The 23,890-nt window shown below is 48.1% G+C and overlaps 1 protein-coding gene across 4 annotated transcripts in view; it reads left to right on the top strand.

Moving 5' to 3' along the window:
• The window catches only part of HMGCR (3-hydroxy-3-methylglutaryl-CoA reductase), a 72,433-nt gene that overhangs the window by 12,578 nt on the left and 35,965 nt on the right, over window positions 1–23,890 (top strand). For all 4 annotated transcript variants that reach the window (XM_075325441.1, XM_075325463.1, XM_075325448.1 and 1 more), the window contains exons 2-13: window positions 16,338–16,520; window positions 17,342–17,453; window positions 17,625–17,712; window positions 17,805–17,889; window positions 17,992–18,097; window positions 18,693–18,799; window positions 18,943–19,062; window positions 19,239–19,402; window positions 19,546–19,784; window positions 19,886–20,058; window positions 22,503–22,697; window positions 22,857–23,015. In XM_075325441.1, the coding sequence (XP_075181556.1) occupies window positions 16,356–16,520; window positions 17,342–17,453; window positions 17,625–17,712; window positions 17,805–17,889; window positions 17,992–18,097; window positions 18,693–18,799; window positions 18,943–19,062; window positions 19,239–19,402; window positions 19,546–19,784; window positions 19,886–20,058; window positions 22,503–22,697; window positions 22,857–23,015 (1,713 nt within the window). In that variant the 5' untranslated portion in view covers window positions 16,338–16,355. The remainder of the gene's footprint in view (window positions 1–16,337; window positions 16,521–17,341; window positions 17,454–17,624; window positions 17,713–17,804; window positions 17,890–17,991; window positions 18,098–18,692; window positions 18,800–18,942; window positions 19,063–19,238; window positions 19,403–19,545; window positions 19,785–19,885; window positions 20,059–22,502; window positions 22,698–22,856; window positions 23,016–23,890) is intronic.

Here is a 23,890-nt window from a genome sequence, read left to right on the forward strand (position 1 = left end):
AACCTCAGGTGCGGGGGGGGCAGGCCGGCACTGAGGAGGGGGATTTATCGCCCTCTCTCCTCCGTAGCTGGCTATTGCCATTCTCACACTGCTTTTGTGGTACACCGGTATATTGCGAGTGTATTGCGTTTTTTTTTGTTTTTTTTTCCTTCCTCTCGCCCCATACACTTGAATGGGTGCGAGAGAAAGTCTCGCATTACAATCGCAGCATGCCACGATTGTTTTCTAGGTCCGATTAGGGCTGAGAAAATAATCGCTCATGTGTGCTGACACATAGGCTAGGTCTGAGTGGAATGCTATAAATTTTTTTTTTTTTTTTTTTTTTTTATATATCGCACTCCACTCGCACCGATTTTCATGCCGTGTGGCTTAGGGTAAGGACACACATCCGGCTTTTCTCCTGTTTGTCGGATCCGGCGCACTCCCGTACACAGTGTACAGTGGCTGCACTGCAACTTCCTGGTCACATGCTCCAGTCATATGACAGCATGTGACCGGAGATTGTCGCGCAGCCACTGTACTGTACACAGTGTACGGGAGTGCGCCGGATCCAACAAGCGGGAGAAAAGCCGGATGTGTGTCCTTAGCCTTAGGCCTTACTTTCAGTGCAGCAAACTCACTGCAGAAATCGATTGAGGATCTCTGAATGATCCAATGTTGTCCTAAATGACTGATGATAAATATAATCCACGTGTGTGGAATCAAGTCTCCGTATAAGCGCACCTGCTCTGTGATAGTCACAGTGTTCTGTTTAAAGCACAGAGAGCATCATGAAGACCAAGGAACACAACAGGCAGGTCCGATACTGTTGTGGAGAAGTTTAAGGCTACATGCGCACGCTGCAGCTTTTTGTGCACATAAACTGCAACCAAAACTGCACGTTGTCAGAGAGAGCCTGGAAATGTAAAAAAACGCTTGTAATGTAGGTGCGTTTTGATGCGTTTTTGTGACAAATGTTGACAAAAACGCTAGTAGAATGAACATGCTGCATCTTTTTTGTCACAAACTTTGACAAAACAAAACGCTGACAAACTGCAACGTGCACTTAGCAAATCTGAATTCTCATAGACTTTGCTGGGAAGTCAAATGTCAGAAAGTTTTGACAACAAAACTGCACCAAAAAACGCAGCACAAACGCGACAAAAAACACAGCTTGCGCATGTAGCCTAAAGCCGGATTTGGTTGCAAAAAGATTTCCAAAACTTTGAACATCCCAAGAAGCAATCATATTGAAATGGAAGGAGTATCATACCACTGCAAATCTACCAAGACCCGGCCTTCCATCCAAACTTTCATCTCAAACAAGGAGAAGACTGATCAGAGATGCAGCCAAGAGGCCCATGATCACTCTGGATAAACTGCAGAGATCTACAGCTGAGGTGGGAGAGTCTTCCCATAGGACAACAATCAGTCGTACACTGCACAAATCTGGTCTTTATGGAAGAGTGGCAAGAAGAAAGCCATTTCTCAAAGATATCCATTAAAAGTGTTGTTTAAAGTTTGCCACAAGCCACCTGGGAGACACACCAAACATGTGGAAGAAGGTGCTCTGGTCAGATGAAACCAAAATCAAACTTTTTGGGCACAATGTCAAACTATATGTTTGGCGTAAAAGCAACACAGATCATCACCCTGAACACATCATCCCCACTGTCAAACATGGTGGTGGCAGCATCATGGTTTGGTCTGCTTTTCTTCAGCAGGGACAGGGAAGATGGTTAAAATTGATGGACAGATGGATGGCGCCAAATACAGGACCATTCTTGAAGAAAACCTGTTGGAGTCTGCAAAAGACCTGAGACTGGGACGGAGATTTGTCTTCCAACAAGACAATGATCCAAAACCTAAAGCAAAATCTACAATGGAATGGTTCACAAATAAACGTATCCAGGTGTTAGAATGGCCAAGTCAAAGTCCAGACCTGAATCCAATCGAGAATCTGTGGAAAGAGCTGAAAACTGCTGTTAGAAAACGCTCTACATCCAACCTCACTCAGCTCCAGCTGTTTGCAAAGGAAGAAAGGGCAAGAATTTCAGTCTCTCGATGTGTAAAACTGATAGACACATACCCCAAGCGACTGCAGCTGTAATCGCAGCAAAAGGTGGCGCTACACAGTATTAACTTAAAGGGGATGAATAATATTGCACGCCCCAATTTTCAGGTTTTTTTATTTTTTACAAAAATTTAAAATAAGCAATAAATATTGCTCACCTTAACAATTGTGTCCCACTTGTTGTTGATGCTTCACCATAAAATTAACATTTTTATCTTTGTTTGAAGCCTGAAAAGTGGGAAAAGGTTGAACAATTCAAGGGGGCTGAATACTTTTGCAAGGCACTGCATCTTTCTCAGTAATGGGAAAGTGTACTGAATACAGAGTTTACATCAGAATTGAGAATTTTGATAATGACCAATTCTGTCAGAGAAAAGCTGGTTTCCCTGATGAGGTATATTAGAGTGGCTTATTTTCATGTGTACTATTGATTTATGAAATAAAAGTTAACATGAAAGACTTTAAGGGTTGTCCAGGCTTGGGACAAAAGTGATCAATCGTGTGACAACAGGCTGCCGTACTACAGGATTGACATGCCACCACAATTCCCTTTTTATTGTTGATAGGCGCGGGCGGTCACGTGGTGGCATGTATGACTTTTGCAGTTAGGGGCTGACTAGACTAGTGCACTTCAATCAATAGATCAGAATCTGGTCGTCGCATGACTGCAACTATGTAAACTCCATACATGATGTCACGTGACTTCTCGCTCACACCAGGAATAACTGGGGATTGTGACAGTGTGCGCATTGTGTGCTGTCACTATTTGACATGCAATCGCATAAATATGCTTAGAGCTGATCGAACAGTAATAATAGTTACTATGTAAATGGGCCTTTAAGGGATTTTCGATCCTAACAAATTAGCACCCAAGAAGAGGGCTCTGAGGTGCCTTGCTTAAATGAAGATCTAGCCATGCATGCACCTCACATCCAGTCATTCTCTGGAACCGAGATCCGAGTGATGTACTTGGCTGTCATCAGTAGCCCTATGGGCTGTGACTAGAGCGGTTGGTTGCATTTGCAACTTTAGCCCCATTATAGAGAATCTGTCACCAGGTTTTTGCTACCTCATCTGACATAATGTAGGAGATGAGACCCTGATTCCAGCGATGTCTCACTTAGTTTACTGTGTGCAGCAATTTTTACTTAGTTTTTAGATGTAACAGAGCTCAGATAGCTAACCCTACCACACCACAGCTTCCTATGTACATTGTTTACTGTCAGTGACAGGGGGTGTTGTTTGACAACTACTCATGAGCCTTGTAGTCCGGGCTCGTGGTTCTGGGTGTATATTGCACCTGACCGGTTCTTTTCAACGCCCTGTGCGCACACTGCTTTTTTGCTGCGGTTTTGGGTGCAGAATTGGTGCAGTTTTTGCTCATAAGCTTCACGCAGTCCTTCCCCAGCAAAGTCTGAGAAATCTGAAATGCTGTGCGCGCGTTGCTTCTTTTTTCTTTACAGGTTTTACTGCAGATTTTCTGGAGCAAAAAGAAGCCGCATGTCACTTCTTTTCTGCGTTTTTCCCTGCGTTTTTGCCATTGACCATGTAAAAAAAAAAACAAAAAACCCCGCAGGGCCAAAAACGCACCAAAACACTGTAAAAACAAATGCATTTTTGGTGCGTTTTTTCCACAGGGAGGTGCGTTTTTCGCTGGAGGAACAAATCTACAGTGTGCGCACATAGCCTTAACCCCTTCAGCCCCCAGCCTGTTTTCACCTTAAAGACCCGGCCATTTTTTGCAATTTTGACCAGTGTCACTTTGACAGGTTATAACTCTGGAACACTTCAACGGATCCTGGCGATTCTGAGATTGTTTTTTCGTGACATATTGTACTTCATGTCAGTGGTAAATTTAGGCCGATATGTTTTGCGTTTATTTGTGGAAATTTTGGAAATTTAGCGAAAATTTTGCAATTTTCAAAATTTGAAATTTTATGCCCATAAATCTGAGAGATATGTCACACAAAAAAGTTACTAAATAACATTTCCCACATGTCTACTTTACACCAGCGCAATTTTTTAAAAAAAAAAAATTTCCGTTAGGAAGTTAGAAGGGTTCAAAGTTCATCACCAATTTCTCATTTTTCCAACAAAATTTACAAAAAAAAATTGTTTAGGTACCACATCACATTTGGAGTGATTTGAGAAACCTAGGCGACAGAAAATACCCAAAAGTGACCCAATTCTAAAATCTGCACCCCTCACTCTGCTCAAAACCACATCCAAGAAGTTTATTAACCCTTTAGGAGCTTCACAGCAACCAAAGCAATGTAGACGAAAAAATGAAAATTTTACTTTTTTAACACAAAAATGTTACTTTAGCCATAAAAATTAGTATTTTCACAAGGGTATCAGGAAAAATGCATCATAAAATGTATCGTGCATTTTCTCCTGAGTACGCAGATACCCCATATGTGGTGGTAATCAAATGTTTGGGCACACAGCAGGACTCGGAAGGCAAGGAGCGCCATTTGAATTTTTGAGTGCAAAATTAGCTGCACTCATTAGCGGACGCCATGTCGGGTTTGAAGACCCCCTGAGGTGCCTAAACAATGGAGCTCCCCCACAAATGACCCCATTTTGGAAACTAGAGCCCTCAAATATTTTTTCTAGATGTTTGATGTGCACTTTGAACCCCTGGGGGCTTCACAGAAGTTTATAACGTTGAGCCGTGAAAAGAAAAAAAAAATTTTTTACCACAAAACTGTTGCTTCAACCAGGTAGCTTTTTTTTATCACAAGGGTATCAGGAAAAAATGCACCATAAAATTTATGGTGCATTTTCTCCTGAGTACGCAGATACCCCATATGTGGTGGAAATCAATTGTTTGGGCGTACGGCGGGGCTCAGAAGAGAAGGAGCGCCTTTTCACAGTAAAATTGATTGGAATTATTAGCAGACGCCATGTTTCATTTGGAGACCCCCCTGAGGTGCCTAAACAATGGAGCTCCCCCACATGTGATCCCATTTTGGAAACTAGACCCCCCCCCCATACAAAAAAAATTAGTTTGGCGAAATAAAAAATACAGACATCTGTAAAAAAAAAAAAAAAAAAAAAAAAGAGCGCCTGCCACTAAGACCAGTGCCAAACGTGAGAGCAATGCATGAGTCTCGCATCGCATCATCCACTGCAGTCTGGAAGCGAGCAACTGCGCTGGATAATGCGATGCGAGAGGGCGGGGCGGCAGATGAGAAAGGGCGCAGCAGATGGAAGATGGGAAAGGGCGCAGCGGATGGAGGAGTGGCAGAGGATGGGAAAGGGCGCAGCGGATGGATGATGGGAAATGGCGCAGCGGATGGAGGAGCGGCAGAGGATGGGGGGGGTGAGATGGGGATACCTACTTTACAGGATGGATCTAGGCAGCAGGATCACAGCAGACAGAAGAGGCAGCAGATGAAGGAGGCAACAGATCGAGGAGGGTGAGAGGGGGCAGTAGATGGAAAATGGGAGAGAGCAGGCAGCAGATCGGGGAGGGGGGCAGAGTCTGATGCGAGAGAGAGATGGCACATGTAGGGGAAGGGAGGGGGGCTTGCGGCACATGTAGGGGGAGGGAGGGGGGCTTGCAGCACATGTAGGGGGGAGGGAGGGGGGCTTGCAGCACATGTAGGGGGGAGGGAGGGGGGCTTGCAGCACATGTAGGGGGGAGGGAGGGGGGCTTGCAGCACATGTAGGGGGGAGGGAGGGGGGCTTGCAGCACATGTAGGGGGAAGGGAGGGGGGCTTGCAGCACATGTAGGGGGAAGGGAGGGGGGCTTGCAGCACATGTAGGGGGAAGGGAGGGGGGCTTGCAGCACATGTAGGGGGAAGGGAGGGGGGCTTGCAGCACATGTAGGGGGAAGGGAGGGGGGCTTGCAGCACATGTAGGGGGAAGGGAGGGGGGCTTGCAGCACATGTAGGGGGAAGGGAGGGGGGCTTGCAGCACATGTAGGGGGAAGGGAGGGGGGCTTGCAGCACATGTAGGGGGAAGGGAGGGGGGCTTGCAGCACATGTAGGGGGAAGGGAGGGGGGCTTGCAGCACATGTAGGGGGAAGGGAGGGGGGCTTGCAGCAGATGTGCTGCAAGCCAGCCACCCTCCCCCCACATGTGCTGCAAGCCAGCCACCCTCCCCCCACGTGGGGGAGGGTGGCTTGCAGCACATGGAGGGATAGGTGGTGTGGCGATGGAGAAGGGGCAGCCGATGACGGAGGCGGCGGCCGCCGCCGATCGGGGGCAGCAGCGGCTGAAAAAGGTGGGTGCGACGGCGGCGGGGACAGTGGCGAGCATGGCGGCGGGGACGGCGGTGGATCGGGAGCGGCGGCGGGGACGGCGGTGGATCGGGGACGGCGGTGCAGCGGGAGCATGGCGGCGGAGACAGCGGTGCAGCGGGAGCATGGCGGCGGGGACGGCGGTGCAGCGGGAGCATGGCGGCGGGGACGGCGGTGCAGCGGGAGCATGGCGGCGGGGACGGCGGTGGATCGGGAGCGGCGGCGGGGACGGCGGTGCAGCGGGAGCATGGCGGCGGAGACGGCGGTGCAGCGGGAGCATGGCGGCGGGGACGGCGGTGGATCGGGAGCGGCGGTGCAGCGGGAGCATGGCGGCGGGGACAGCGGTGCATCGGGAGCATGGCGGCGGGGACAGCGGTGAAGCGGCAGCAGCGGCGGGGCGATCGGAGACAGCGGCGGTGAAGCGGGAGCAGCGGCGGGGCGATCGGGGACAGGGGCGAGCGGCGGGGCGATCGGGGACAGGGGCGGGCGGCGGGGACAACAACTTACCGCTCTCCTCGGCTTCTAGGGACGATCACAGGCCGCAGATCCACATTGATTGGAGAGAGCGGTCACAAGACCGGTCTCTCCAATCAGAGCTGGGGGCGGGTGAAGCATCGATCACCCAGCTCCAGCCAATGGCCAGTGCTACAGCAGCACTGATCAGGGCTGGATTTCAATGTTCCAGCCATTTTCAATGGCTGGAACATTACAGTGGCTGTAATTGGCTGAGCGGCGTTCGTCAGCCAATCACAGCCTCTGTAGGTTCGGGGAGGTGGCACCACCCCTCCTGACGTCAGGCAGAGGTCCCCTCCTTCCCGAATCCACCGTTTAAGTAAATAAATTTCACTCCCCGGGGCTCCGGGACCGCGATTTCGCCAGGACGTACTGAGTACGTCATGGGTCGTTTAGCACCATGTCACCATGACGTACTCAGTACGTCCAAGGTCGTTAAGGGGTTAAAGACCTAGTTATTAGTGGGAGCGGATGTAGCATTTGTTTCAGTATTGTAATAGTACATGGCTTATGATACTTTATCTTTATTATAACATGCATCCATTAGTGTGAATGTCCTCGGTGTTCATTCCTAAAGCTGGGTTTACACACTGCAACATCTCAAACGATATCGCTGTAACGTCACCGGTTTTGTGACGCAATAGCGATGTTGTTTGCGATGTTGCAGTGTGTGAAACCTATCAGCGACCCGGCCCCTGCTGTGAAGTTGTAATCGTTACAAATCGTTCAGGACCATTCCTAGGTCCTTTGTTTCCCGCTGTGCAGCATGAAGTTTCAGTGTGTGAAAGACTTTGCAGCGACTTTGTTAGCAACTTCCCTTTCAAAAGGCTGCTTATCAACGTCCCCAACAACCAGCTAGGTCGCTCTGCAGGTCCGGATCGCTGTTGCGTTGTTGGCCAGGTTTGCCTGTTTGACTGCTCACCAGAGACTTAGCAGAGACTTAGGGAGGTCGCTATTGCGTCACCAAACCGGTGACGTTACAGCGATGTCCTTTGCGATGTTGCAGTGTGTAAACCCAGCTTAAATCTCTATGGTCCTGAACTTCCAAGTCCAAGGACTTTCACTGATAAGAGACACAACGAGCAGATCATGATTATTATGTATAAAGGTGACAGCGCTGTATGAATCTGTGTGTGGATTAAGTTATATATGAACTGGAAATGTGACTGTAACGGATAAAAGCTGATGTAATATCCATGAAATGATCTGACGGCCTCAGAAAGTGAAAGTCCGTGTGATCCTCAGCTACAGCCAAGAAAAAACAATCCTGTAAGCGAAGAATTCCCAGAAAGCCAGATGTCCTCCAAGAATAGCGCACTGTGTGTGTGAGTAATAATATAAGGAGTTTCCCAACAGTGTAAGCAATGACGTAGCATATCAGATTAATTCATGATCTAAAGTGGGAAGTCCCACTGCGGAAATGTCAGAGTGGGGGCCCCGAGCACTGTGTGGTGCTGGGACCCAAATTCCAGTGATCATGGGGGTCCCAGCTCTTGTGCCCCCAGATAAGTGATAGAATTACATTGTGGAACAACCTCTTTTAAGCTTTGTGGTTAACTCTGTTTTTCACTTCAACTTATAATAAAGTTCCTCCAAATAGGTGGGATGTCTGAGGTCGGAAACCCCAACAAGATTACGGAGCATCCTCACTATGTTCTGCACCGTTCTAATGTTAATAGTGGGTTGTTTTCTGTAACCGATATTAACCGTACACTTGTATACAAGTTACAGGGAAAGGAAACTCCCCTTGGCTGCTCTATGGCACCATCAACAGAATATATTGACCTTAAATGTTTGGGGGGGAGGCAGCTGTTTGGGGTTTATGTTTTGCCTCTAAGGCTACTTTCACACATCCGGTTTGAGCACTGCGGCTCAATCCGGCTGTGAAACCTATGCAACGGATGCGGCGAAAACACCGCATCCTTTGCATAAGTTTTTACATGCGGCCCGTCCGTTTTTTTTTCCGGTTGCGGCACGCTACCGAGCATGCGCAGTGGAAGAAACCGCATGCGGCAGCCGGATGCGGTTTTTTCCGCATCGCGCCGCATCCGGCGTCCATAGGCATGCATTGAAAAATGCACCGCAGCGGTCGGATGCGGCGCGATGCGTTTTTTTTTGCCGGAGCGAAAAACGTTGCAGGCAACGTTCGATCCGGCCGCGGCATCGGCTAAATCTGCCGCATGCGGCAAAAACCGGACCGAACGCAAGCCCATACGGCACTAATGTAAGTCTATGCAAAAAACCCGCAACCGGCGGCAAAAACAAACGGTTGCGGTTTTTATGCAGAGCGCCGTATTGTGCCGCAGAGCAAAAACCGGATGTGTGAAAGTAGCTTTAATGGGGAATCTTAAGAAATGCCTATATATTCGGCATCACTTAATGGGCTTGTTCAGACTAGCGTATTATACGTCCATCTACAAAACCACTTGACTTACGTACAGCACACAGACCAAAGCAAGAGTTCTTACTCACAGACCCATGGTCCGCATGTAGGAAAAAAAGTGATGTGAATATCATTCACATGGCATTATTTTTATTTTTTTGTTTTGTTTATGATTCCACAGCAATTTTTATAAACGTTTTATAAAGATCAAATGGAAATATGGATGACATTTTTTATTTTTGTTTTTCTTTCTGTCTGAAAAAGGGTGTTTTTGTTTGTTTTTGGTTTTTTTTAATTATACTCATCTCAATCTAGCCTTAAAGGGGTTTTCTGGTTTCGGAAAACTTCTCTTCCTACCTACTGCTTTTTATTATTTCTTCGGCGCTCCATTGGGAGACCCAGACGATTGGGGTGTATAGCTACTGCCTCCGGAGGCCACACAAAGCATTACACTAAAAAGTGTAAGGCCCCTCCCCTTCTGGCTATACACCCCCCGTGGGATCACGGGCTGCTCAGTTTTCAAGCTTTGTGCGAAGGAGGTCAGACATCCACGCATAGCTCCACTGTTTTAGTCAGCAGTAGCTGCTGACTATATCGGATGGAAGAAAAGAAGGCCCATATAGGGCCCCCAGCATGCTCCCTTCTCACCCCATTCCTATTGGCGGTGTTTGTTAAGGTTGAGGTACCCATTGCGGGTACGGAGGCTGGAGCCCACATGCTGCTTTCCTTCCCCATCCCCCTGAGGGGCTCTGAGGAAGTGGGATCTTACCGGCCCCCAAGCCCTGAGGCCGGGCTCCATCCACAGACCCATAGAACCTGCTGGATACGGAGCTGGGTACCGTTCAGGGACAAGGCCCTGCAACATTCAGGTACTCTGTGTCCCCGTATGGACAGGCCGCGCACACTCCAGACTTGCTGGGTGTGCTAGTGCGCCGGGGACAGTAGCGCTGCGCGCTGGGGTTACAGTCACTGCAGCTTCTCTGAGGGACTTTATGTGTTGGGGACTGCCGCGCCGGCCGCCCCTAGAGCGGCGGCGCGGCTGAGACTTGTGGTGCGCCGGGGACTTCGCGCCGACCGTGCTTTTACGACGGCGGCGCTTATAAATCTAGTCCCCGGCTTTTGCGGCCTAGCTCCGCTTCGTTCCCGCCCCCACCCTGTCAATCAGGGCAAGGGAGAGACGCTGTACGATAGTCAGCGCCGAGGGCTGGAGTCTTATTTACATACTCCAGCCCTCTCACTGAGCACAGTGGGACGCAGGTTTCCCGCACTTTGTCTGCACACGCCCAGGGCCCGCCCCTCTCCACAGGACGCCGGCAGCCATTCCTACATGCAGTCTGGCTGGAGAACGGACACAGGCTCTGGGAGACCCAGACAAGGGATTTCTGGCGACCACACACCCGCGTTAAGCGGGCGGTAAGCAGCACATTAGTGCTGACCCCACTAGTGCCACAGTGTTATATTGGTGTACTTTTTTCTCTGTACCATATCTATATATATATTACACTGTAAGGTCGCTTCTTGGCTGTATACCCTATATTGCTCTGAGGAGACAACAACATGTCATCCGCAAAACGCAAGGGTGCCAAGACACAGGCTGTAGACGCTGCTTGTGCCGCTTGTGGGGCTGATCTACCGGCAGGTTCCAATGACCCCCATTGTGTGCAATGTTCGGTCCCTGTGCCACTTCGTCAGCCGGACTCTATGGTGGTAGTGGCCCAGGCAGAGTCACCGGTGAACCCTGTCCCGGTGACGGGGACAGAGTTTGCAGTTTTTGCTGACAAGATGTCTGTGACTATGACAAAAATCCTAGAGACCTTGCAGTCCAGACCAGTTACTCAGACCATGGACACGGCTGTGTCAATGTTCCCCGGTCCCCCTCAGTTGGAGTTAATACGTGCTTCAAGGGGGTCCCAGGCATCTCAGGCTGAAGGTTCTGACTCGGATGACAGTCCCAGGCAGCCTAAGCGAGCTCGCTGGGAGAGACCCTCCACGTCCTCACGCTGGTCAGGGTCTCAGCGAGAAGAGTCTCTGTATGATGAGACAGAGGAGGGTGATCAGGAGTCTAATCCTGAGACCGCTCTCAATCTGGATACTCCTGATGGTGACGCCATGGTAAATGACCTTATAGCGGCCATCAATAGACTGTTGGATATTTCTCCCCCTGCCCCTTCAGCAGAGGAGGCAGCGGCACAGCAGGAGAAGTTCCATTTCAGGTATCCCAAGCGTAAACTGAGTACTTTTCTGGACCACGCTGACTTCAGAGAATCAGTCCAGAAACACCATGCTTATCCAGACAAGCGTTTCTCCAAACGTCTTAAGGATACACGTTATCCCTTTCCCCCTGATGTGGTCAAACGCTGGACCCAGTGTCCAAAGGTGGACCCCCCAATCTCCAGGCTTACGGCTAGATCCATAGTTGCAGTGGAGGATGGGGCTTCACTTAAAGATGCCAATGACAGACAGATGGACCTTTGGTTGAAATCTGTCTATGAACCTATCGGCGCGTCGTTTGCTCCAGCATTCGCGGCCGTGTGGGCACTCCAAGCTATTTCAGCTGGTCTGGCACAGGTGGACTCTATCATACGTCCAGCAGTGCCGCAAGTGGAGTCCTTAACTTCACAAATGTCTGCGTTTGCGACCTACGCTATCAACGCTGTCCTAGACTCTACGAGCCGTACCTCAATGGCGTCCGCCAACTCTGTGGTTTTGCGCAGAGCCTTGTGGTTAAAGGAATGGAAAGCGGATTCTGCTTCCAAAAAATGTTTAACCAGCTTGCCATTATCTGTAGACAGACTGTTTGGTGAGCAATTGGCTGAAATCATTAAACAGTCCAAGGGTAAAGACTCCTCCTTACCCCAGCCCAGATCAAGCAAACCTCAACAGAGGAGGTGGCAGTCGAGGTTTCGGTCCTTTCGAGGCTCGGGCAAGGCCCAATTCTCCTCGTCCAAAGGGACTCAGAAGGAGCAAAGGAGCTCAGATTCCTGGCGGGCTCACTCACGCCCCAAGAAAGCAACCGGAGGAACCGCTTCCAAGGCGGCTGCCTCACGACTTTCGGCCTCCTCCCTCCGCATCCTCGGTCGGTGGCAGGCTCTCCCGCTTTTGCGACATTTGGCTGCCACAGGTCAAGGACCGGTGGGTAACAGACATTTTGTCTCACGGGTACAGGATAGAGTTCAGTTCTCGTCCTCCGCCTCGGTTCTTCAGAACTTCCCCACATCCCGACCGAGCAGATGCCCTTCTGCAGGCGGTGGGCTCACTAAGAGCAGAAGGTGTGGTGATCCCTGTTCCTCTTCAGGAACAAGGGCAAGGTTTTTACTCCAATCTCTTTGTGGTTCCAAAAAAGGACGTCTCGTTCCGTCCTGTTCTGGACCTAAAACTGCTCAACAAGCATGTGAACGCCAAGCGGTTCCGGATGGAATCCCTCCGCTCAGTCATTGCCTCAATGTCTCAAGGAGATTTCCTTGCATCAATAGACATCAAAGATGCTTATCTCCACGTGCCGATTGCTACAGAGCACCAACGTTTTCTACGTTTCGTGATAGGAGACGACCATCTTCAGTTCGTAGCTCTGCCATTTGGTCTGGCGACAGCCCCACGGGTTTTCACCAAGGTCATGGCGGCAGTGGTAGCAGTCTTGCACTCTCAGGGACACTCTGTGATCCCTTACTTGGACGATCTGCTTGTCAAAGCACCCTCTCAAGCGGCATGCCAACACAGCCTGAACGTTGCGCTGGAGACTCTCCAGACTTTCGGGTGGATCATCGACTTTTCAAAGTCAAATCTGTCACCGACTCAATCACTAACGTATCTTGGCATGGAGTTTCATACTCTCTCAGCGATAGTGAAGCTTCCGCTGGACAAGCAGCGGTCACTACAGACAGGGGTGCAGTCTCTCCTTCATGGTCAGTCGCACCCCTTAAGGCGCCTCATGCACTTCCTAGGGAAGATGGTGGCAGCAATGGAGGCAGTCCCGTCTGCGCAGTTTCATCTGCGCCCACTTCAATGGGACATTCTCCGCCAATGGGACGGGAAGTCATCTTCCCTGGACAGGAAAGTCTCCCTTTCCCAGACGGCCAAGGACTCTCTGCAAGGGTGGCTTCTTCCCACCTCATTATCACAGGGAAGGTCCTTCCTACCCCCATCCTGGGCAGTGGTCACGACAGACGCGAGTCTGTCAGGGTGGGGAGAAGTTTTTCTCCACCACAGGGCTCAGGGGACGTGGACTCAGCAGGAGTCCATCCTTCAGATCAATGTTCTGGAAATCAGGGCAGTGTATCTTGCCCTACTAGCCTTCCAACAGTGGCTGGAAGGAAAGCAGATCCGAATTCAGTCGGACAACTCCACAGCGGTGGCATACATCAACCACCAAGGCGGAACACGCAGTCGGCAAGCCTTCCAGGAAGTCCGGCGGATTCTAATGTGGGTGGAGGACAGAGCATCCACCATATCAGCGGTTCACATCCCGGGCGTAGAAAACTGGGAAGCAGACTTCCTCAGTCGCCAGGGTATGCACGCAGGGGAATGGTCCCTTCACCCGGAAGTGTTTCAGGAAATTGGTCGCCGCTGGGGGGTGCCGGACGTCGACCTAATGGCGTCTCGGCACAACAACAAGGTCCCGGCCTTCATGGCGCGGTCTCGCGATCAAAGAGCTCTGGCGGCAGACGCCTTAGTGCAAGATTGGTCGCAGTTCCGGCTCCCGTATGTGTTTCCACCTCTGGCACTCTTGCCCAGAGTGCTACGCAAGATCAGATCCGATTGCAGCCGCGTCATACTCGTCGCCCCAGACTGGCCGAGGAGGTCGTGGTACCCGGATCTGTGGCATCTCACGGTCGGCCAACCGTGGGCACTACCAGACCGACCAGACTTACTGTCCCAAGGGCCGTTTTTCCATCGGAATTCTGCGGCCCTGAACTTGACTGTGTGGCCATTGAGTCCTGGATCCTAGCGTCTTCAGGATTATCCCAAGGGGTCGTTGCCACCATGAGACAGGCTAGGAAGTCCACTTCTGCTAAGATCTACCACAGAACGTGGAGGATTTTCTTATCCTGGTGCTCTGCACAAGGAGTATCCCCCTGGCCATTCGCGTTACCTACTTTTCTTTCCTTCCTGCAATCTGGGTTGGAAAAGGGCTTGTCGCTCGGCTCCCTTAAAGGGCAAGTCTCGGCACTATCCGTGTTTTTTCAGAAGCGTCTAGCACGACTTTCTCAGGTGCGCACGTTCCTGCAGGGGGTTTGTCATATCGTCCCTCCGTACAGGCGGCCGTTAGATCCATGGGATCTAAACAGGGTACTAGTTGCTCTCCAGAAACCGCCCTTCGAGCCTCTGAGGGATGTTTCACTTTCTCGACTCTCACAGAAAGTGGCCTTTCTGGTAGCGGTCACGGCTCTTCGGAGAGTGTCTGAGCTAGCAGCGCTGTCATCCTAGGCTCCCTTCCTGGTGTTCCACCAGGACAAGGTAGTGCTGCGCCCCATTCAGGAGTTTCTCCCTAAGGCGGTATCCTCCTTTCATCTTAATCAGGATATCTCCTTGCCTTCCTTTTGTCCTCATCCAGTTCATCGGTATGAAAAGGATTTACATTTGTTAGATCTGGTGAGAAGACTCAGAATCTACATTTCCCGCACGGCGCCCCTGCGCCGCTCGGATGCACTCTTTGTCCTTGTCGCTGGTAAGCGCAAAGGGTCGCAGGCTTCCAAAGCCACCCTGGCTCGATGGATCAAAGAACCAATTCTTGAAGCCTACCGTTCTGCTGGGCTTCCGGTTCCATCAGGGCTGAAGGCCCACTCAACCAGAGCCGTGGGTGCGTCCTGGGCATTACGACACCAGGCTACGGCTCAACAGGTGTGCCAGGCAGCTACCTGGTCGAGTCTGCACACTTTCACCAAACATTATCAGGTGCATACCTATGCTTCGGCGGACGCCAGCTTAGGTAGAAGAGTCCTGCAGGCGGCAGTTGCCTCCCCGTAGGGGAGGGCTGTCTTTGCAGCTCTACTATGAGGTATTTCTTTACCCACCCAGGGACTGCTTTTGGACGTCCCAATCGTCTGGGTCTCCCAATGGAGCGCCGAAGAAGAAGGGAATTTTGTTACTTACCGTAAATTCCTTTTCTTCTAGCTCCTATTGGGAGACCCAGCACCCGCCCTGTTGTCCTTCGGGATTTTTGGGGTTTTTTCGGGTACACATGTTGTTCATGTTGAACGGTTTTCAGTTCTCCGAAGTTACTTCGGAGTGAATTTGTTTAAACCAGTTATTGGCTTTCCTCCTTCTTGCTTTAGCACTAAAACTGAGCAGCCCGTGATCCCACGGGGGGTGTATAGCCAGAAGGGGAGGGGCCTTACACTTTTTAGTGTAATGCTTTGTGTGGCCTCCGGAGGCAGTAGCTATACACCCCAATCGTCTGGGTCTCCCAATAGGAGCTAGAAGAAAAGGAATTTACGGTAAGTAACAAAATTCCCTTCTTTTTTTTTTTTAACAAACTGCCCTACTCACCCTCCCCAGGTCCAATGCTGAGTCTTTGCTTCTTTTGTTTTCTGTTATTATCTGCAGAGCTGATGTCATTATTGTGTTGCAGCCAAAAAATGAGCTAGGCCGGTGTTGGCATGACCAGCTGAGTTCATTGATTGCCTGCCGCACTGTTGACGTGACACCATCCCTGCTGGTAATAACTGACACCGTGAGTTGCTGAACAGACTTGGCACTGGACCTGGGTGTGGTGAGCAAGGCACAGTTTTGTTAGTTTTAAATAAAGAAAACTGGGAACCAGGGTATTTCCAACACAAGAAAACCCCCTACTAGAGCAAAAGGGAGGTGTGTCCACTATGAATGTACAAGGGCAGGAGCTGGCGAGCATATAACTGAGGAGAAAGCCGCCCAGTCAGTAGCAGCAGGATGCCTATCTTATAGGTCTGGGAAACAATCTGGGGACCTCACATCTTGTGTGGTAAATGTAAGTAAAATAACATTTGAGGTGCCGTATTTTCACATGTCTGTAGATGATTTGGTGGAGATATACACATTTTCTGAGATGTGATTCTGAGCTTGTGGGAACTATGCAGTAACAGGTCTATCTATTCACACCTAGTGTGAGATTTGTGTAAATGAAAGTGTTAATCCTCCCTTTTTTTTTTTTCTCCTTCTTCTTCTAGGTCACACTAACCGTAAAGATGCTGTCCCGATTGTTTCGCATGCATGGCCAGTTTGTGGCTTCCCACCCATGGGAGGTTATTGTAGGTACAGTGACTGTCACCATCTGCATGATGTCCATGAACATGTTCACAGGGAATGATAAGATCTGCGGCTGGAACTATGAGTGCCCCAAGTTTGAAGAAGTAAGTTCTCCTTGCCAAATTAACGTGTTTTGCCAAATTAACGTGTTTAATGCCTATTACTATATGTTACTGCTCAGCTGGAGAAATCCCAGGAGCCTGGAAACCAAAGTGTATACAAAGCTGCTGTAATTGCTTCACTTTTTGGATGGTTACCTTTTTACTGTCTATGAAAATCCTTATTTCTTGACTTCTAATGTCTATAGTGTCTATAGGCCACCTCTGCATTATTGTCCACAAATATTTAGGCTGGGGCCACACGAGCACTACTGCGAGTGCATCGCATCACACTCTGCTCCCGCTCTGCTGGAGTGTAAGCGGAGTGTCAGGCAACTGTGATGCGACCACAGCACAGCTGTGGGGGAGAATTCGGGTGCTGCGGGGGAGAGGGAGGGATTAATCTCCCCATCTCTTCCATTGTCAATTGATACGTTTATCGCACTGCACTCCGTTGTAATGTGAGTGCAGTGCGATGTTTCTCTTGCACCCATAGACTTGCATGGGTTCGAGAGAAAACAAATTGGATTCCACCCGCAGCATGCTGCGATTGTTTTCTTGGTCTGATTACGGCTGAGAAAAAAATCGCTCATGGGAGGGGCCCCATAGAGTAACATTAGCCCAAGTGGAATGCGTTTGATTTTATTTATTTATTTTTTTGTTACCGCATTCCACTCACTGTGTTTTACTCGCCGTGTGTTCTTAGCCTTATATTTATGCAGGAGAAGTCAGAATGGACTAAGGTGAATTGAGCACATGTATGTGACTTGGATGTGGCCTCCTTACTTACGTCTTTTTTTTTTTTTTTTCTTTTTCCCACCCTACAGGATGTCCTGAGCAGCGACATTATCATATTAACCATCACGCGGTGCATTGCAATCCTCTACATCTACTTTCAGTTCCAGAACCTCCGGCAGCTTGGCTCCAAATACATTTTAGGTAATTCCTGTGTATGTGTATTTAGGTAGATTACAGTACGAAATTGGATTCACTACCTGTATAATAATTTTTGATAGTTTTGGGACAAGTTTTGTGTATGTGCAGTTGATCTTCAGCCATTGTCATCATGTTGTGAGCTGCTTCAGTAACGGAGGGTTCTTCGTGTTTTAGGTATTGCTGGGCTCTTTACCATCTTTTCAAGCTTTGTCTTCAGCACAGTGGTGATTCATTTTCTGGATAAAGAGTTGACAGGCCTGAAGTAAGTACAGACTCGTGTCAATGTTGGCTGGGGCATTTTATAATTTCTCAATTTACCTGGAGAATGTAACACTGCTTTCTCCTCCTCGGCAGCGAGGCGATCCCCTTTTTCCTGCTACTTATTGACCTCTCAAAGGCCAGTGCGTTAGCGAAGTTTGCTCTTAGCTCCAACTCACAGGTGAGCACATAAATCCTGCATGGAGGTAAACGTCTGGCATCACTACTACAATCACACTTTATCTAACTGATGATTGAGAATAATGAAAAAAATCTTCTACAGGATGAAGTTCGAGACAACATTGCTCGTGGCATGGCCATTCTGGGGCCTACGTTCACCCTGGATGCCCTTGTAGAGTGCCTTGTGATTGGAGTTGGAACAATGTCAGGTTAGTTGAAATCTTTTATGAATCTTTATTCTATAATCGTACAGTATAATATTTTTTTTTTTTTTACCGGTGGGATGTGTTGTGCAGCTGTAGGTTAAATGAAACCTGTCACGTCCAGAAACGCGATTTACCTGCAGATATTAGGTTTAGCAGCAGATATATGGTGTTTAACGCCTGTGTAGTCTGCTAACTGGGAGCGCGGCTAGAAGTAGAAAATGGAAGCTATATTCTACTTACAGCTACGAATTCCAGTCATCTTAGTAGTGCAGGGTGCGGATAGATAGATTGATATACATGTAGTAATATAATATGTTTCAGGCTGTTAATGTGCAGGGGGGAGGAGTAACGGCACTATGTAGTGATTGGTGGCTGTTGCCATACCGTTGACTTAAAGCGAACAGGAGAATAATATTCCATTTTTTTTCCCTGTAGCCTATGATCCAGTAATCCGACTGTATAGGATTTTAAACGTTGTTTAGCTGCAGATCAACCCTATATATGCATGAAAATCGTGTTTGAACATGACTTGTTCCCTTAAAGTTTAGCATACAAATAAAAAAATCTATATATAAGTAATTCTTTTTTTTTTTTTTAGGTGTTCGCCAGTTAGAGATTATGTGCTGTTTTGGCTGCATGTCCGTCCTAGCAAACTACTTTGCCTTCATGACTTTCTTCCCAGCCTGTGTGTCATTGGTCTTGGAGGTAAGTGATTAAAAGCAGAAGTGTCCTAACTAGTAGCAGCTAATGCGTTTTTATAATTCTATAGTTTGTGTCTGTGCTATTTCCGTGCGTATATATAGATGTAATGTTGTAGTTGAGTAACTTTTTCTTTAATCTTTTTCCAGCTTTCCAGGGAGAGCCGGGAGGGACGTCCAATCTGGCAGCTTACTCAGTTTGCAAATGTATTAGAAGAGGAAGAAGATAACAAACCAAACCCGGTCACACAGAGGGTGAAGATGATCATGGTGAGGGCCGCTCGTCCTCATCTGCATCTATTTTGGGTGCTGTTGTGTGTTTTGTTTTTATTTTTGTTTTTTTGTTTTTGTTTTTTTTTTGTGGTTTTAATCTTGTTTTAAGCCGTATTCTATAATTACTGTTTTGCATTTTGTTGCTGGTGACTTAATTTTCTTCTCTCCTTTAGTCCCTCGGCCTGGTTCTTGTTCATGCTCATAGTCGGTGGATAAGTGAACCGTCCCCTCAGAACAGCACTTCCATCTCAGATCACAAGGTTACCATTGGTTTAGATGATACTATACCAAAGAGGATTGAGCCCAACATGCCTCTATGGCAATTCTATCTGTCTAGGTGAGTGCATACTATATTTTTTTTATTTTTTTACGTTCTCTAATCTGCGATGTATGTGTATATAGTGTTCTGACATGGAGCAATAATAATACTGGTTTGCCAATCTAGCCTAAGAATTTGACAGTGCTGTATCTCTTTCACAGGATGGTCACCATGGACATTGAGCAAGTCATAACGCTGAGCCTTGCTCTTCTTCTGGCAGTCAAGTACATATTTTTTGAGCAGACGGAGACAGAGTCTACCTTCTCTTTAAAGAACCCGATCACCTCTCCAGTCATTGTGCCGAAGAAGCCAGTAGCGGGCTGCTGCAGAATGGAACCAGTGCCAGAAAAGCCCGCCAAAGATTGTAAAACAGAAGACACCTCATCAAAGGAAGACAAAGGTATTAAAGCAGCCATGACTTGCATATTTTATTTCTAAACTTGAATGGTTTTTAAATTGTTCATTACTTCTATTACTCCAATTCTGTCTGTACATTTTTAGAAGCAGTCATAAAGCCATTGCCACTTGAAAATTCACCAAAGGCTAACTTTTTGCTGGGTGATTCCTCTTCATCGTCGCCTGACACAAGTGAAGAAGAGAAGGAGACCATGTTTACTGTGCCAGAAGTGCCACGACCCATGGATGAATGTGTTCGCATCCTTAGGAATCCAGATGTAAGTGTATGAAGAGTACCGTATTTTTCGGACTATAAGACGCACCGAACCATAAGACGCACCCTGGTTTTAGAGAAGGAAAATAGGAAAATAAAATTTTAAGCAAAAAATGTGGTCATGACACACTGTTATGGGGCGAGGATCTGCTGCTGACACTGTTTTGGGGGTAATATCCCCAAATTCTCTACTAGGGTACCCCATCCTAGTAATGATCCTCCCCTGCCTTGTGTATATATTTATGTACCTCATCCTGGTATAGCTCCATCTTGCTATATACTGCATCCTGGTATGTGCTCCCATCCTGCTATATACGCTATCATCCTGCTCATATACCCCCATCATCCTGCTCATATACCGCCATCATCCTGGTATATGGCCCCATCCTGCTCATATACCCCCATCAACCTGCTATATGCCATCATCCTGTTCATATACCCCCCATCATCCTGCTCATATACCCCCATCCTGCGGCACACACAAAAAATAAATAAACCTTTACACTCACCTTTCCTCGTTCCACGCAGCGTCGCTCCTCCTCCTGTCTGTGCCGTCAGTGCTGTGTTGAGCCGGCCACGATCCCTGCAGCACTGCGATGTATTGTCCTCCAGTCTGCCGGCGCGGCTGTGAAGACACACGTGCGCACAGCGATGACGTCATCGCTGTGAGCACCGCTAGTCTCCAGTCCACACAGCACGGCCGGCAGACTGGAGGACATCGCGATGCTGCAGGGCAACGGTGAGTACACTGATTCACTGCAGCCCGCGCTGATGATGATGCGCGGGGAGCAGTGAATACAGCCGCACATGATCACTCCAGGCTGCAGTTGCCAGGGGTGATCACGGCCGGCTGTTAATTATGCGTGCATCCCCCGCCCATCATCCCGCCCACTTATCAGCCCCGGCTTCAGCGCTGAGACTGAGAGATGGGCGGGAGGATGGGCGTGCATATGTAATGAGCGGGCCCACGTGGTCACGGCAGGCGCTGCTGCTGCCTGCTCGTGCCCCCCAATGAACCGCTCCACCACAGAACCATCATTCCCATCAGCCATGCCCTACATTCAGACCATTAGACGGACCCCCCACTTTCCCCCAACATTTGGGTGGAAAAAAAGTGCGTCTTATGGTCCGAAAAATACGGTAGTTGCTTGAATCCAAAACATTGCAGCTTTACCTCTGCAGCATCGCTGAAGCACAGGGGCAGTGAAGCTAGATGGATATTTCCAGCTTCAGAGCTGCGCTTACAAGCTCTAGATCCTATAGCTTTTCCTGGTAGACCAGCCATCTCTGATAGACTGCAGTGGAGGTCGGTAACCTGGCAATGAGCTGTAAATTAAAATTAGAAATCTCTATTCTTGTGAACGGAGAGGACCTTTTAATAACAAGGGAATTGCAGATCTACTTGGGTTTTATAAACGTTTTGCAATCTTATCCACTTAAAGACAACCTGCCATTTTTTTACCCCCACCCCCCCAATCTGGTGACAGGTCCTGTTTCAAAATGATGAGAAATCCCTTTTAGGCTATGTGCCCACAGGAGCTTTTTGCTGCGGAGTTTGCCGCGGAAAACCTGCGGATTTTTCTGGATTTTCCAGATAAATCCGCAGGTTCTAGCATGTACAGGCACTCCCCATGTTACCCTATGGGACATGGGGAGTGTCTGTGTCCACGCTGCGGAATCTCCTGCGAAGATCCCTCAGCCGCACCTAACTGCATGTCAATTATTCATGCGGATTTACTTGCTATGGAGATAGAGGCCGGGACGCCCGCAGGTAAATTGCGTGAAACTCCGCATGTTTCCCGCAGCTATTCCGCTGGAAACTCGCAGCTAAAAATAGCTGCGGCTGCCGGCGGGCAGCTGCGGGAAACATGCGGCCGTACCTGCGAATATATCCGCAGGTACGAGCGCCCCGTGGGCACATGGCCTTATTGTTTTCCATTGCCAAAGTGTCATACAGTCCTCATTACAAATAATTTCATATATAATTTCTCCTGCCTTTTTAGATATTTCTCATTTTATCAAACTGAAGACTTAAAAATGTATTAATTATTTCAGAAAAGTGGGGGTCTCTCAACGGCCAGTATATATCAGGACCATATTTCATGTAGTTATGATAGTGACGCTGTGCATTATGCTGCATGTGTTATTTGTAATGTGACGTGAAGTGGATTTGTCAGACTTAGCCAGGGTGTCAGCGTCCAGGTAATCCCGTCTTAATATCCCTGTTGAACTATGCTTACTAATGGAGAGGTGCGGGTAGAAACCACTCTTAGCTGCTATGTATAATTCAGGCCAAGATGCACATGGGCGATAACATAATCTGATAAGATTAGGGGTATAATACATTTGAAAATGGGGAATTGTCACTTTTTGGAAAATAAAAATCATTCTTGTATTTTTCAGTTTTCTGCAGGAATCATCAGAATTTTCTTTTCTTTCCTTTTGTAGCAAGGCGCTCAGTACTTAAGTGATGCAGAAGTGATCAAGTTGGTGAATGCTAAACACATCCCTTCCTATAAGCTGGAGTCCATGATGGAGTCTCCGGAGAGGGGAGTTGCTATTCGCAGGCAAATGCTGGCTCACAAGCTGCCTCAGTCATCAGCCCTCCTGAACCTGCCTTACAAAAACTACAACTACTCCTTGGTAAGTCATTAATGCTGAGAAAAGTGCAGATCACGGTGATCTTCCAGTATTATGTTTGTCTTTTCAACAGGTCACAGTCAGACATTAGATGCTACATTTCTTGTATTTGTTAATGCTAAGACTGTCTAATCTATTTATTTATTTATTTATTTTTTAAAGGTAATGGGCGCGTGCTGTGAGAATGTAATCGGGTATATGCCAATCCCTGTTGGAGTAGCAGGTCCTCTTATTCTGGATAATAAAGAATACCAGGTCCCTATGGCTACAACAGAAGGTTGCCTTGTGGCTAGCACAAACCGAGGCTGCAGAGCCATAATGGTGAGTTTGATTCCCAGGTGTGTGTGTGTGTGTATGTATATATATATTATATATTATTTATATATATATATATATATATATATATATATATATATATATATATATATATATATATATATATATATATATATATATATTAGAGTTGTGTGTGTGTGTGTCCACTAAAGGAATCCGCGCCGTCGCATTTACAATCACGAAATTTTGCACAGACCCCTCATGTGACCCAGGGAGCGTCGTAGACTATGTTTTGACAGAAAAATTTCACCCCGTGCTTTACAAGTTAGTCTCTAAAATCCTGCTGCCATTAAACTGATTGGAGGTGGGAGCTATAGGTTATTAATAGCAACTGTCAGTGGTTGCTATGGGAACAAAATAAACTGTTAGTTGAAGCTTATGCGTGAGGTTATATGATGGTGGTGAGACAGAAAAAGACAGACAGACAGAGACAGCCCTGGAAAGAGACAGACCAAGACAGACACACACACAGAGATACAGAGATACAGACACAGAGATACAGACAGACAGACACAGAGATACAGACAGACACAGAGATACAGACAGACAGACACAGAGATACAGAGAGACAGACACAGAGATACAGAGAGACAGACACAGAGATACAGACAGACAGACACAGAGATACAGACAGACAGACACAGAGATACAGACAGACAGACACAGAGATACAGACAGACAGACAGAGATACAGACAGACAGACACAGAGATACAGACAGACAGACACAGAGATACAGACAGACAGACACAGAGATACAGACAGACAGACACAGAGATACAGACAGACAGACACAGAGATACAGACAGACAGACACAGAGATACAGACAGACACAGAGAGACAGACAGACACAGAGATAC

This window comes from Anomaloglossus baeobatrachus, chromosome 1 (genome assembly GCF_048569485.1).
Source record: "Anomaloglossus baeobatrachus isolate aAnoBae1 chromosome 1, aAnoBae1.hap1, whole genome shotgun sequence".
NCBI classification, from domain to species: Eukaryota; Metazoa; Chordata; class Amphibia; order Anura; family Aromobatidae; genus Anomaloglossus; species Anomaloglossus baeobatrachus.